The 16,162-nt window shown below is 36.9% G+C and overlaps 1 protein-coding gene across 2 annotated transcripts in view; it reads left to right on the forward strand.

Annotated features, from left to right (window-relative positions):
- nos1 (nitric oxide synthase 1) overlaps positions 1-16,162 on the forward strand; it is a 52,665-nt gene that overhangs the window by 32,165 nt on the left and 4,338 nt on the right. The window contains exons 14-29 of one of the 2 annotated variants that reach the window (XM_023343705.1): positions 322-466; positions 1,306-1,410; positions 1,485-1,543; positions 1,622-1,738; positions 2,846-2,902; positions 5,787-5,961; positions 6,263-6,401; positions 8,878-8,956; positions 9,113-9,306; positions 11,650-11,819; positions 13,065-13,275; positions 13,703-13,790; positions 14,368-14,489; positions 14,688-14,836; positions 15,095-15,289; positions 15,568-15,686. In XM_023343705.1, the coding sequence (XP_023199473.1) occupies positions 322-466; positions 1,306-1,410; positions 1,485-1,543; positions 1,622-1,738; positions 2,846-2,902; positions 5,787-5,961; positions 6,263-6,401; positions 8,878-8,956; positions 9,113-9,306; positions 11,650-11,819; positions 13,065-13,275; positions 13,703-13,790; positions 14,368-14,489; positions 14,688-14,836; positions 15,095-15,289; positions 15,568-15,686 (2,124 nt within the window). The remainder of the gene's footprint in view (positions 1-321; positions 467-1,305; positions 1,411-1,484; positions 1,544-1,621; positions 1,739-2,845; positions 2,903-5,786; positions 5,962-6,262; positions 6,402-8,877; positions 8,957-9,112; positions 9,307-11,649; positions 11,820-13,064; positions 13,276-13,702; positions 13,791-14,367; positions 14,490-14,687; positions 14,837-15,094; positions 15,290-15,567; positions 15,687-16,162) is intronic. The other variant, XM_005803833.2, reaches the window with a different exon arrangement.

Genomic DNA, 16,162 nt, shown 5'->3' on the forward strand with positions numbered 1-16,162 from the left:
CAGTGAAATTCATCCAATCAACCCCTCTGGGAGTAATCATAGTTCTGTCAGTTTTCTTGTCTGTGCATGCGCTTGTGTGCATGTATGATCTGCTATTAATATAATTGCCTCAAGGAAAGTACAAGCTAGGTAATCAGTATTACCACCCATCCATAGCTACCTGCAACAGTAGCTCAATAACAATTGCCTTGTGATCATGGCAGGAGACACAATGACTCCACACTGTGCCCCGAATTATCTTACCTTGGATGGTTCAGATTCTTGCTCTTTTTATTTTCTCTGCATCTCATTGACGTCGTCTCTCTCTTATCCCCTCCACAGGGCTGTGAAATTTTCTGCAAAGCTAATGGGGCAAGCCATGGCCAAGAGGGTTAAAGCCACCATACTGTTTGCAACTGAAACAGGAAAATCACAAGACTACGCCAAAACTCTCTGTGAAATCTTCAAGCACGCCTTTGATGCTAAGGTACTCTTGCGCCTACCTTGCATCAGTGTTTCCAAAAGTTGAGCAAGATGTTTTGATCGATTTCAGCGAAATCTAATTGGAAAAGTACAAATTCAAACAATTCCTCTCTTCTCTCTGCCCCCTGCCTGATGAAGCCAATTAAATGCAAACTGAGACCTACAGAGAAAAACTGAAACGTTTTTATTTTTTTATGTCATCTTTTTGTCATGCAGTGAATAGCCAGAGTTCTGGACCAATTTTACTCACTGAGGCATTGAACAGATAGTTTAAAACAACATCCTGAAACACCTTTGGCTGTGCAAATCTGTTAAGCAGGAAAAGATGCTGCTCTCTATCATGTACTTGGTGGATTTCCTCTAGGGTGCATCTTAATTCTCCTGTTTTTGCAGTGTGATCAATTACACAAGAAGACAGTCATGCATGCAATTGTGCGTCACAGAGAGTGGGTGTGCACAAATTGAGGGCAGATGTGAACGCCTGGGGCAAACTTTTGTTGTTGCAGGGCTAAAGCCTGTTTCCTCTTCACGCCTTTTGCTTGTGCAGCTTTGCATGTGTGTGTATGAAATCAGCGCGTGGCCCATGGCAGACATGCACCCTGCTGAGTTGTGTGCATCATGGCCACTCCGTGTGTGGCAGCAGCATATTATCATCTCGTTAGAGGTGAAGACAGAGTGGTCATTACAACCTACTCCTTTGCCAGCGGCTGTGTGTTCGGCCCTAATTTACAGGCTCAAGGCATCTGTTGAGTGGAGTGTGCAGAGAGGAGTGAGATGAAAACCAGAACATATTGGTAGCTGAGATCTACCACTATGTTCTGAAGAGAGATCTTTCACCTGCAGGTCATTTCCATGGATGAATATGATGTGGTGGACTTGGAGCATGAGACGCTGGTTTTAGCTGTAACCAGCACATTTGGCAATGGGGATCCACCTGAAAATGGAGAGGTAAATATAATGTTTCTCAAAAAGCCTTTTTAAATTATCACAGCATAATAATAGTCTTTCACTTGCTGGTGTAGAAATTCGGAGCTGCCTTAATGGAAATGCGCCACCCAACTTCCAACACAGAGGACAGAAAGTGAGTACAACTGTGCCCTCTTGAACCCCATTTTTAAGTAAAATTCCTTCTCACCTCTCTGTTTTACCCTATCCACAGGAGCTACAAGGTCCGATTCAACAGCGTGTCTTCTTACTCAGACACTCGAAAGTCCTCCAGTGATGAACCAGAGGCCAGGATCAATTTTGAGAGCACAGGACCACTTGCTAATGTCAGGTAAATTTATTAATAATTAATTGTGTCATTATAACTAAAAGCTCTATTAAAAAATCCCATTAAATTCACGAGAAAGTCACATATGTGGTTCACAGAAACGTTCACATGTGAATGACATGTAAATGATGTGAATCACATGTAAAAGCACATGTATACATGGGATTTTGGAACATTTCATGGTAAAAACCTATGTGATCCCCATGTTTTCAAGTGTATCACGTTTTCACATGTGATACAAATAAAAACGTGAAACGGGTATGTTGGATACACATATTTTCACATGTGTATTCCATATAAATTATGGGATGCACATGTGCATGTGATATACATAGATGTGAAATACATGTATGTGATACACATGCTACACCTATGTAGCATTTGACTGATATACATGTGACACACATGTGATGTACATGTATATCACATGGGATACATATGTGACGTGTATCCCATGCATGTCATGTGATGCACATGTGTATCCCATGTGCATGACATGGGATACACATGTGCTACACATGTTTTTATGTGTATCATGTGTTTCATATGTGTATCACGTTTTCACATATGTATCACATGGGTATGACATGGTGTATATATGATACACGTGTAAAAGGTGCGGGTAAATGGACTGCACTTGTATAGCACTGCACTCAAAGTGCTTTACATTCACATTCACCCATTTGCACTGGCAAACGGACACACATTTATACACCGATGCGTAGATCGGTAAGTTGGAATCGAACTTACAACCTTCTGATCACAAGACGACTACTCTACCCACAGAGCCACAGTCACTCTGACATGTTTTCACATGCATCATAAAATAGTTGAAAATATATACATTTATAAAGTAATGGGAACCACATTTTTATACCATGAAAATTTCCAAATTCTTCATGTAGTTCACTTTTATAACATGGGATGAATATGAGGTCGCTTGTCGATCTTATATCATTTTAGAATTAGAAATAACTGCATTTTGAATAAACTTGCAGCTATGAATCAAGACTTCCAAGACAGAAAGTCTTGTATATATATATAAAACTATTAATTTATTTCTGTTTGAAACTGAAATGACTTTTAACATCTGAGCATGACACCATACAGATTTGCCCCAAATCAGGCCCAGACAACCAACAGAGGGGGGAAAAAAAAGAACTTCAGGTAAAACCTCAGCGACTGGTCTTTCACCTTCTTTCAGGAGCAACTATAGCATTCGACTGTGAACCTTCTGAGTCTCCTTAATGTCTTCAAGGAGGCTTAGAACACACACACACATGTTGGCATTGGTGGCTTGTATGGGGTATTCTTGGACTTGGCAGTAACTACAGGTGAAGGCTCTGTGAGTGGGGGTGCTCAGGTGATGTGTTTCCTTCTCCGGTGCTGAAGGTGGTGAGGTCTCTGGCTGTTCTGCTGTGTTGTCCTATTCATTCCTCATTTGAGCTTTACTGGATCACTGGCTTTGAACAAATAGAAAAATTAATAAAACAAAGCTCCTATGATCTTGAATACATTTTCTGTGTATTTTATGTATGCACACACTTGCGCACACCCCCCCCTACTTTTACATTGGTATGTAATTTATCAGAATGGCATGGGTGCTAAATAAAGAAGCACAACATGATGGTGTTTGGTATCTATTATTTGTCAGACTAAAGAAAACACTTAAGTTGATAAAAACTATGATTCTCTTGGCATTTAAAGGAAAAATCATACAGTGTTAAAAACAATAATTGGTCAATTTATGTTTTTGAACTGGGAGAATAAAATAAAATGTTAATGATAAATTATGAAGTCATCATAATAGTGAACTCACTCATCGGCCACTGATGACTGCATACGCTCCGTACACAAAGGGACGGGCGAGAAATGGCCATTTTATTATAAAGGTCTTCCAAAACGGTCTTCTTTGTTTGGGTTCAATCACACTCTCCATGGTTCTTTGAGTCTCAAAGCCTTAGAAATGGTTCTGTAACACTTCCCAGAGTGATAGACGCCGATTACTTTGTCATCATGATGTTTTTTGAGACATTTTAGCTTGCTTGATAAAATAATTTGACAGCTGTTATAAAATTACTGGGATGTGAAACATTAAGTGTGGCCAAAATGATAAACTGTGTGAAACTGGAAGGGGTTTTGGGGCTACATTTTGATGGCCATGGACTTGTCTGAGCAGTGTTGGTTTTCAGGACATCAAACAGAAATGTGGAAAATATAAAGTACTGAGACAGGTAAACGGGATTCAGCACAGAAATCTGATTTCTAGTTCATTAACTTGAGTTTTTCCTTGTCTGAAGATGGAAATTACAAGTTTCCATTTGAACTGAAATGTAACATGATGTAACTTGTATTTTACATGTCACTGCTTTCATTCATTAATACTTTTCCACTCCACTGATGCCTGCCTGCAGGTTCATAAGTTTGCCAGCTGTGCGCCCTTTGTCATCAAGCGCACACTGTAGTCTGAAACTGAAATTGTCTCCACCTTTACTCGTTTAACCTCAAACAATCCTTGCAGCATTGTCTTAAATCACTTATCCTTCTAGTTGATGCTAAGAAGAATATACCTTGAAATGTTGCTCTTTAGTCATACCAGCTCTTTAGTCATACCAGCTGCCTTTAGGTTCAGAGGCAACACCAGCAAAGTTTCTACATGCTATATGAAATCTGCTGTGGATTTGTTACCATTAAATGTCACATTACAAGAAAAACTTCTCAAAATGAAGATACTGTGAATAATTGTTCAATCATCTGTTCTAGACTGTGCTGTCTGATGTAAGGGTTTTAAGCATATTTTGCACCTTGGGACACTTCATTATTTAATTCAAAAACCTAATAGCACCCTAAAATCCCAAACTATGTTAGATGAATATTCTGCAAAATTTGAGTGTCACTTTAAAGTCAGATGCATTTTGTTCATAGATTGTCTTGCTTTGCATAGACGTCTAATGCTCATGTCAGCAGATTTTGAGGGAAGATTATTAATCTCAGAACAAAGCTCAAGACTGTTTCTCAGCGTAGAGGCTATAGAAAGAGTTTAACTACTCTATGGTGATGATAAAAATCCCAGTGCATCATAACAAAAGTATACATTATAAGAAAGTATTTGCCATCTTAAAGAGCTTGTTTCAGATCATCAGACAAAATTACCAAAGAGCAACCAAGATCTAAATAAATTCAAGAATGAGACATTGTTCTTGTTGGCACCCTTTTCTCTTAAAAGGCTCACATTGCCATTTCTATGGCTTTTGGACTCCAGTGAACAAAACTGAATGCCATTATTCACAAATCAAGAAAACATGGAACAATAGTGAAATAATACCAAAATCACTGCGAGTTAATAAATCATCTAGGAAGTCGCAAATGATTAAAGAACAACAAATAAATGGGCTAACAATGGCATCCATGAGTGTTCTAAGCCCAAAGCCAATGCAGATCAGTAAGTTCACATAACCCAGTCTCAAACCCACCCATCTCAATGGTCCCAAAGGTTCACATAACCCAGTCTCAAACCAACCAATCTCAATGGTCCCAAAGGTTCACATAACCCAGTCTCAAACCAACCAATCTCAATGGTCCCAAACTTTTGGAAAACTATTTTTTGAACTGATGCGATAAAGGTTGACCATACTTGGAGTACTGTCATAATACGCTAGGGATAAAGCTAACACAGCATTTTAGTAAAGGAAAATAGTGTTGAAATGGTGGTGGTAATGTGAAAGTCTGTGACTTTTTTACTATTTCAGGACCTGGACGACTTGCCGTAAGTGATGGAGTCATGAAAAAAACTTTTGTTTTGTCACAAGTTATATTTGTCCAATATTACAGTTGAACTCAGCATTGCATAATAGTGTATAAAATAGTTTGATTGTTATTAAGATTTCTAAAAGTTACATACCAGCCTTGTAAGCTAAAACATGTTGGATCAACATGCTTACCAGCAACAATAAAGGTTCTGTAGTGACAGTTGGTGGTCATCCATGTTTATGTTTTGCTTTTAAGTTCTTTCTTTCTTTTTTGTATTTTTGATACATTCGTTTTTGTATAGGTTCTCAGTGTTTGGCCTTGGCTCCCGGGCCTACCCACACTTCTGCGCCTTTGCCCACGCTGTGGACACGCTTTTTGAAGAGCTGGGGGGTGAGCGCATCCTACGCATGGGAGAAGGAGATGAGCTGTGTGGCCAGGAGGAATCATTCAGAACATGGGCCAAGAAAGTTTTTAAGGTTTGTTCCTTAGGTGAAGACCTCAAAGGCTTGTGTTGTGGTTGGATAAAGTGCATCGTGACATTAAAAAAAAAAAAAAATGCTGGTTACCTTCCAAGGCAAATTTTAAAAGCCTGCAGCCACAGAGCGTCACAAACAACACCAAAAAGCCATATAACACTTTCACACAACTTTAATTTATAAAGTGGCACTTTTATGTTATTTCACAAAACCTTGAGACTGGATTTGAGGAGTTGTTTTTCTTTTTTTTTTCTTTTTTCTAACAGCGATATTCTTTCCTGTGGTTGTCATTGCTTTCCAGGCTGCCTGTGATGTGTTCTGTGTTGGTGATGATGTAAACATTGAGAAGGCCAATGACTCCTTGATCAGCAACGACCGTAGCTGGAAGAAGAGCAAGTTCCGCCTAACGTACACAGCTGAGGCCCCTGCGCTGACAGAAGGTAGTAATCGTGTGGGAGCATAGCTATGAACTACTAAGGGGTGACTTGATTTTAAGTGTCCAATAAGTGCTGATAAGTAGCTTTACACAAAATAACAGTAATTTATCAGTGACTCAGGTATTACATCACCTGGAGATGTGATCTGAGGCTTGACTGTGGAAAGAGATTTTAATGCAATTTCAAGCGATTTTACCTTTTTAAAGGATTGAGTCAAAAATAACACATTTGGTCTGTAAATGTGAGAAGCTCAGCTTTATACATACAAGGGTGTAACAGGATTCTAATATATAAGGAAGACTGTTTATTTAAGTAAATTAATGTTTACCAGTGAATTAGTCCCCAAGCTGTATAAGCAAAAACAGTAAGGATAACTGTAATTTAGAAGCCAATAACAGTTTTCTGTCAAGTTGCCACCCACACAAATATTCTACTTGGACTAAGAGTGGTGAGGCTACAATCAGTTGTGGAAATATTGAACTGAGATGCACAAAGGCATGTTTAGTATGAAGTAAAAGGACCCAGAAAAGCAGCGAAGTTCTGATTGTTAAATCAGAGTGCATTTACAGGTGCATCTAAATGAATTAATATATAATTGAAAGGTTATTTCAGTAAGTCGAATCAATAAAAGAAGCTCATAATAAATTAATTGCAAACAAATATCTTATTATGTCTAATAATAAAATATTTTCTTGTCAGCAGAGGGAAGCATAAAACATGCTAATGTCTTCTGGTTGATCACTGCAGATGTTCTTTAAAATTGTCACTTTCTGAATAAATTAATTGTTTTTGCAGTTTTAAGCCATAGCTATCAATTGTATGCCTCATATAATACCTAATTTTTCTTTAATTTCCTTTAATGACTTGAATTGAAAATGTCTTTGCTCTGAAAAGATGCAACAGTTCAGCATACTGTACTTATGTTGGCTTACATATACTGTACCTCTGTAAGGTTAAACTGATATACAATTGCATTTTTGTGTCTCTTATGGTAATTGTTTATCACAGGTAAATATTGATCTGTTACATTACCACATTTTGGTTAATAGTTGCCAAGCTATAAAAGCAATAATATAACTGTAGTTTTAAAGTGTGAAACCATATTTTCTACCAACTAACCACCCACACAACTGTTTGCCTTGGAGTATTGGTGGGGAAGCAACAAACAGCTTTCCTGCAGTTGTGCAAAAATAATGGCTCAGAAATACTAAACCTGGGAGAATTAGGAAACAAAAGGATTGGAACTAGAAAATTACTACTAGCACAATTACAACAGAGGACAATTAAAATACTTTCCCTGTTATGTATTGAAAATCTGAAGAACTACTGTAAAATGAGATGATTCTTACCAATAAAAATAACATGATTTAATTGTGTGATGCAGTAATTTAATCTCTTTATAATAGTTAAAAGTTATAATATGTTATACTATTTACATATCTGTGTGTGGGGGGTTAGGGGCTAAAGCAAATGCCAAAAGGCAGATCATACAATTTACATAGAAAATAAGAGGCATTAAATGTGATAGTTTGCTATAAGAAATAACCATGGATAAAAAAATAAACATGGTGATTACTAAAACATGTAATAAAATATTTTTGTTTGTTATTGTTAATATTATCCTCTGAAAAGGTTACAATTAGTATAATGGTGTTTGCAATGCACCCACACACTAATTAGTTCTACTGCACTGTTCTTCTGTGGGTAAGCTCATTCTATCTAGAAGTTGTTTACAAATATATACAATAAACATAGTTAATAGCATATTTTAAAATCACTTCTCACCTCTTCACTAGAGCTAATTGTTTTTATTTTTTTTTTTATTTCCACCAACTCAGATTGACTCTTGCCCCCCACTGCTATAAGTCATGATCACTAAAAAAATAAAAATAAAACATTCAATATCTTTGTGTAAAGGTCAAAACTCCAGCAAACCCCAAAGTTCTAGGAAGCAGCTTTATTAGAAGACAGACAAGTTTCAGTCTGTGACTCTGATGAAAGTTGATCTTTTGATAAAAGTGCTTCCTAGAACTTTACGTTTCACCTTAGGAGTCGGTGCAACTGTGCCAGAAACAATTTAAATATCTACGTAATGAATGTATGAAATAACTTTTCAAATGGAATTCCTAAAAACGTTTTGATGATGTTCTAACTTATGGAGAAACCACAGTCTATGATTCTTGTCAGAATCATAAACATCAGAGTCAAAACTAAGTAGATCAATGACAAAAGGCTTAATCAAACAAAGATGGTGTGTTATCAAAATATAAAAATCATGTAATCTAAATAAATTCTGGCGTTGTCTTTAAGATAATTAACGTGAATATTTTTTTAGAAACTTACCTAGTTTTCCATTTTCATGCTTTTATGTTAATCCAGACCCAAAGACTGAGGGTACTCTCAAAGTGTATCAGCCCTACACAGTAGAACACAGAATAGTTTGTGATACCTGTAATAAAATGTCATTTCTACCTTATAGCATTATACAGTGTCCAGAAGAAGAAAGTATATGGAGCAATGATGATTGAAGCTCAAAACCTACAAAGTTCAAAATCCAAGTAAGTTCTTGCTTTAGCTATAATATGAAATCCATTCAGTGTAGTCTTTGTTCACAACTTATTCATTCTGGAAAGTGAATGAAGCAGATGGAAAAGGGTGCAATATTTTTTTCTTCCTTTCCTGTAAACCTCTAGTCTTTTTCTTTTTCCTTTTAGTCGCTCGACCATATTAGTGAGGCTCGACACAAACAACCACGACAGCCTGCGCTACAAGCCTGGCGACCATCTGGGCATCTTCCCTGGCAACCACGAGGACCTGGTAACAGCACTCATAGATAAACTGGAGGATGCTCCGCCTGTCAATCAAATCGTCAAAGTGGAGTTCCTGGAGGAGAGGAACACGGCACTAGGTGGGTGATGTTATTAGCAACGTCACGCCACTGTGTGAATACAGGGGACATGTAATCAGGAGGCTTTCAGTTCAAAATCTGGGAACGAGGTGAAAATGGAAATGTTAATAAGATACAGTTTTTCTTACCTCAATAGACTATAGAGTTACACTTGCAGAGGGAATCTGTACTCAGAAATCTTTCAGTTTTGGCACTTGTGGTAACACTGGATGATGCAACTAAGCGACAGATACACTGTGACTGTAAAGCAACATGATTTTCTTTCTTTTTTTTAAGTGTGTGCGCTTGATTTAAAACACTGCCTGACAAACTGAGCCATTTTTGAGGGTTTGGCATCCTCTCTGGTAAAATGATTTTTACCAGTGTGAAACAGCAACCATACGATCACAGGAAAGGGATTTTGTTACTCATTTATTCCTACACAGCAGTTTAGTATTTACAAACCAAGTAGTTTTATATATGTTTCAATGTTTACAGAATGAATATACAGTAAAATAAAAATTCATGCCATCACTACAGAAATTCCAGTTGTTGACAAAAATGAGTAAATGAATATAAATATCCACCAACCTGTCTAAGACTCTATTGACATAGTTAATATTTATTTCAGCTTCTTTAATCACACCAAGTTTTGTTATCAAAAGTTTCCACTTTTTAGACACTATGGAGGTTTATTAGACCTTCTAGCACCACAAAATATGATGAAAACATTCAGTATTTATAAAGACTTTACAAACTTAAAATGGATATGTCATTATAAATTTTGTGTTTAACACAGTGCATTTGTGTCAAATGATTAGATGCATAACCGAGTTCATTTTAAAATACAATACTGGCATGGTCCTCTAACACTTTCTATCAATCAACTATGTGCATGGATTCAAACAATAAGCTGCAACTTTTAACTTCTTGCAGTATGGGGGGGAATTTGAGTTTTGCAAATGTAGAGAAACATGACAGAATAATTGAGTTTGAACATCGACTGGCTCAGCATGTGCAAATAAACTCGGCGTATAAATATTTTCCACCATGATTCATTTTAATGGCCCATTTTATGTGAAGTAGTTATACAGCAGATTTCAAAATAACATCAAGACATTATCTTATAGCAAGCTATAACCTGCAATAACATCGAGACATTATCTTATAGCAAGCTATAACCTGCTCCTTGATTAGAAAATAAAAACAATATCTTTGCAATTTTGAAGCTTTGTTGACTTAATGCAATTGTTAACATTTGAGTTGTGTACATAAATCAAATTTGATCTTCCATGGTGTTTGGTCTCATGTAATATAATGGCTGCAGTTTTAACATAAAAATATAATGATACACAAACTTTTATGTTCCCTTTTGCATGCAGGGAATTAGATTGTTGTGGTGGTTTGGAGACTTGAAGACAGGACAGAGATAACTTCTAAAATACAATACTTTGCAAAAGTATTAAAAGCCCTTGGTGTTTTTACAAACTGCCTTGTTAAAACCAACAATTTTAGCATGATTTTTAATAGGATTATTTGTGATTGATACAAAATAGCACACAGTTCTAAAATGGAAGGGAAATTATCTATGATCCTAGATGTGTGTTGGTATGCAGTGCATTTGTACTCTGATACTAGTAACTGAAAACCTACACAATCGGAAGTCAGTCACTTGGTAAAAATAATGCATCTTTTTTATGTAATTTACTCACCTATCAGTAAAGCTATTCTATAAAGGTTTCCTATGAGATATTTTTGTTGTTGTTACTTCACAAGGTTCTCTAAGAAAAAAAAAAGGCTAGATAGAGCACTATAGGGACACGAAGAAAGTCACTGTGAAAAGAAGCCATGGGAGTTTTGTTTTCAGTCTCATTAGCAATGGATGGGATGCAGAAAGAAAAGTATTCTGTAACCATGGGGTCAAAAGTGAACATTTTGGCCTTAAATGCAAAACATGTGGTTTTGTGTGCCATCAAGTTAAATTCATTTAATTTGATGGCACAAAAAAATCTATTTACATACCGTACATAAATATCTTGTCCAAAAAGACTGAAATTAAAATACTTAACATCAATTCAAATCCTAGTTATACAAGACTGCAGTAAGGTTAATTATATTTTGGTGTACCACATAAAATCCAAACAAAATGTACATTTTGTGGTTACTATAACACAAAATGTGGAAAAGTGCAAAAATGTGAATTCTGTTGCAAGTTGCAGTAGCTCAAAAACAAGCTAAAATAGTTTTTTTTTTTTGTTTGTTTGTTTTTTTTAAGAGAATAACTACGACCAATGTTTACGTTCATGCACTGGTATAACTAATCTGAACTGACCATTTTTTACTGTTTTTGTGTTTTATCTGCAGGTGTTATAAGTAATTGGACCAGTGAGACCCGTATTCCTCCCTGCACTATCAACCAAGCTTTTCAGTACTTTCTGGACATCACCACTCCTCCAACCCCTGTGCTGCTGCAGCAGTTTGCAGCTCTGGCAACCAATGACAAGCAGAAAAGGAAATTAGAAATCCTCAGTAAGGTACATTTAGATGGCATTCTATGTCTTTCCTCTTACAATCAACTATTATTGAGATATTATTAAGCATTTTCTCTGATTTGTGGCCACAAATGTAAAGAGTTCACATAAAACCATTTTTTATTTTTTCAACTTTTAGCTTAATACTTGCAAAAATGTGGCTTTGACATTTTCATTTAATATGATCTTCCATTTGGCATGAGCCCCTGTCCCTCGACCCTGCAAGGAAAAGTGGATATAGACAATGGATGAATAATCTTCAATTCTAACGTCTTTCATTCACCATGTGCCTCGGCTGCAACAGTAAAGATAACCTTCATTATGTTTGCTAAAATATGGGAGATGGTTTTCAGTGTCTTAAAGGAGATTTGATGCACTTTGCACCATTGAAAATGGGTACAGTAGGAGTTAGCTGGAGCCAAATCAGAGCTGTTGATCGCTCTAACCCAGGAGTCCTCCCCCCATTGTGGTGCCTCCCACAAGTCAACCTCCATTTTTGTTGATGTGTGAAAAAGGCTGGAGGAGGCCAAGAAGTGACTCATGCGTAGAATCACTGTCACTAAAGTGAGAGCGAAAGATGGAGGGCTTCTAAATTTGTAAAATAAAATGGTACAGTACAGTGAGCAGTGCAGATCATTTTTGATTTTCAGTTTAGATCTCAAACCAGTCTTAGCCGTGTTTCCAAAGGTTACCTGCCTATCATGTGTTAGGATGTCAGAATAAGATGATAAACCTGTTCTCACAAGTGTGGCAGAAAGTTTGAAAGATTTTTGGTTTGCGAAAATCACTTTTGTAATGTTTAGAGCCCCCTAACTTCATCTGTTTTTAAGGTGAAAAAGCTCAGTCCTCAAGGTTCTTTGCTGTTCAAAAACTGATTTAGACTCAGAATTGTGGATTCTACAGACGTCCTAATGGACTATGTTGCTCATTAGTGGCTTGAAAACAAAGCAATGTTCAAATTATTGCTTTCTTAGCCTGGAGGCAATGCCCCAAATTCATCACCACTAAAATATCAGTAACACAAAACAGTTGAGTTCTGAATGGTGACGGGCTCTGCTTGTTGCCGTTTCATGCTTTCGATGCAGAAATATTTATGTGACTGAAAAAAGAAGAAATTCCTCCATTTCTTTTCTCAGCCTTTCACTGCGAATGCATTACATTTATGCAAAAGACAACAAGATAAATAAACACATAGAAATTATTTTGATGCAGTCTGTTTTTCATACTGTTACCTTCTTGAAAACCCAGGGTTTGCAGGAGTATGAGGAATGGAAGTGGTACAACAACCCTACACTAGTGGAGGTGCTGGATGAGTTTCCCTCCATCCAGATGCCATCGACTCTGTTGCTCACTCAGCTTCCCCTGCTGCAACCTCGCTACTACTCCATCAGCTCCTCTCCTGATCTGTATTCAGGAGAGATTCACCTCACAGTGGCTGTGGTCTCTTATCGTACCAGAGGTGAGAATCCACCAGTACTTCAAAGTTATGTGTCTGGTGAAAGCTTTTACATAGTTTAGGAATTTTTATTTCCAAGTGGGTGAGGGTCCCACAATGTCAATTGTATAATCTTGCCCTGCACATCGTTCTTACAGACCTACATTTGCTGACAGTATCTGTAATCTTAAACAGGTAATGTAGGAAATGGCTACAGATGAACCAGTGTTTACTGGTATTTGCGCTATTTTAGCGCATTACTATGATTGCATGACCACTTGCTGTATTACAGTGATTTTTTTTCCGTTCTGTAAGAGAAAATAAGAGATGGCTTTAGCCTTGCAGGTGTGCTAGGGCCACTCTTCTTCTGTTAGTTTGTGCACTTCAAATGAGTGGGAGGCAAGTTGGAGAGAAAAAGGTAAAGTGATTACTTGGTAATCATCTGTTTCAGGTGGTCAAGGACCTATCCATCACGGAGTATGTTCATCGTGGCTCAACAGGATAGAGAAAGGAGAAATGGTACCGTGTTTTGTCCGAAGGTAATGACTGAAATGAAAAACATTCTTGTCAAAACCTAGTGTAAAATTCATGCCACATTTTTCCTTCTGTAGATAAAAAAAATAATTCTGGTAGACCATCCTTCAGCCAACACTCCCTACATCTCCATGGTGGCGTAACTTTATCACTCCTGTACAAAATCTTTTCCCAGTCATTATATTGTTTAATAATTTTAATAAACTGAAATGCCACATGAAGATGTAATGTTGGTTTCTTATAATTTAAAATAATTTGTTTTTTGACTAAATGAGGTTTGCAAGAATACCCAAAGCAAAGATGTCCAAGAGACAAGTTTGTAGAAAGCTAGCCTGTCTGATTACACAGTCTGCTTACTTTTCAAAGTAAGAGTAAGCTTGACACCAAATAAGCATGTGTGGTTTTAGTGTGTGAGCAGCACACAGCCTAACACTTAGGCCAAAGATATTACTTTTAACCTACATCACTCTACAGCCATGATTAAGCCCTTGATCTTCTAGTGCAACTCCACTGCTTTTTGTTTCCACATGAACACACTAAGATAATGTGATAAAACGTTTTTGATCCTTTGTGTCATTGTAGTGCACCATCATTCCAACTTCCAAAAGACAATAAAGCACCGTGTATCCTCGTGGGTCCAGGAACAGGCATTGCCCCATTCAGAAGTTTCTGGCAACAAAGACAATACGACCTTGAGCAAAATGGTGGGCCATTTTTACCTGTTTGTTCAATCAGTAATTGAGGAGAATCTTACCATAATGTCCTGTGAAAGACTTGTAAAGTGTCATTGGATTTTCAGATAATTGCTTTTCAGTGTTCTGTTTAAATCAAGTCATTCGCAATGACTCAGTTTGCATTGATTCTATTGCAATTTCATTTTTCATTTTTTTGTCATCTCTAAGGGATTAAGTCTTGCCCCATGATCCTGGTGTTCGGTTGTCGACAGTCTGAGATGGATCACATCTACAAGGAGGAGACTCTCCAGGCCAAGAACAGAGAAGTGTTCAAAGAGCTCTATGCTGCGTACTCCAGAGAACCTGGCAAACCAAAGGTAAAACCACCAAACAGCAATAAGCATTTGAAAGTAACTTGAGAGGTTTATTTCACTCTTACTTTGATTAATTGGATTGGCTAAACAATTCCTGATATTTATAAAGAATACAAATTAAATATGTAGCTCATTTATTTTGATGTTCATTATATTTTTAGCATTTCAACATTTAGTTTATCTTTGTCATATGTTGAAGTGCAATTAACTTAGACATCATCCCCCTTTTTGTTCTTACACTTTGTCTCTTAACTACTCCAGAAATATGTACAAGATGTGCTGCGTGAGCATCTGTCTGAAACTGTGTATCAGTGCCTGAGGAAGGAAGGAGGTCACATCTATGTGTGTGGGGATGTAACAATGGCAGGAGATGTTCTGAAGACCATCCAGCAAATCATCAAGCAGCAAGGTCAAATGAGCATAGAAGATGCTGGATTCTACATCAGCAAGCTTAGGGTAAGAAGCTACTGTGCTATTTATTGTAATGGTCTATCATTGGAAATGTTGAATTGCACAGCTGTTGTTTTTAGTATTTCCTCAGTATGTGTGTAACAAAAAGATGAGCTTCTAATTAAAGGCCATTAGATTATTTCCTGTCAAAATGTATCAAATAAGTCAAAGTTCTGTAGATCCAGACTTTTTAATAAAGTCACTTGCTAGCCATTGGGTATCATTTTTCATAATTTCTCACGATGTATGTCACTCTCCTACCTTCACTACCTTGTTTTTGCCAGGATGAAAACCGATACCATGAGGACATCTTTGGGGTCACTCTGCGCACCTATGAGGTCACCAATCGACTTCGCTCAGAGTCCATTGCCTACATTGAAGAGAACAAAAAGGACTCAGATGAGTAAGTGCCTTGGAAGTTTTAGTTTTTCAACATTTTCAATTGTAAGAGTAAAGGACTGATTTTACCAGAAAAATATTGAAAGTGGTTATTCTAATAAATTACTAACTAAACTGAAGATATATGGCTAAAGACATGATGCCTCACCTATTATCTTGCAGATTTTCTGTTCCGTTATTTCATAATTTAGTTCATTTCATTTAGTACTAAATAACTAAATATTTTAAGAATTATAATATATGTAGTATTCACTGCAATTACTTTTGATATACAGAATTAAGAAAAAAAATTACCTGCTAAATTTTGGAGTAGTTTACATTTACTGAGTCAGTTAAACTATCTGTGGGGTAGCAAGTCAGTAGTTGAGTGCTTAACAGATATGCTGCGAGTGAAGGCTGTGCTCCATTAGTTACATGCTTTTACAGTTGTTAACTAAATGGTAAATTGAATTTATATTGCACTCTTCCAGTCATGCTGGC

This window comes from Xiphophorus maculatus, chromosome 12 (genome assembly GCF_002775205.1).
Source record: "Xiphophorus maculatus strain JP 163 A chromosome 12, X_maculatus-5.0-male, whole genome shotgun sequence".
Taxonomy (NCBI): Eukaryota; Metazoa; Chordata; class Actinopteri; order Cyprinodontiformes; family Poeciliidae; genus Xiphophorus; species Xiphophorus maculatus.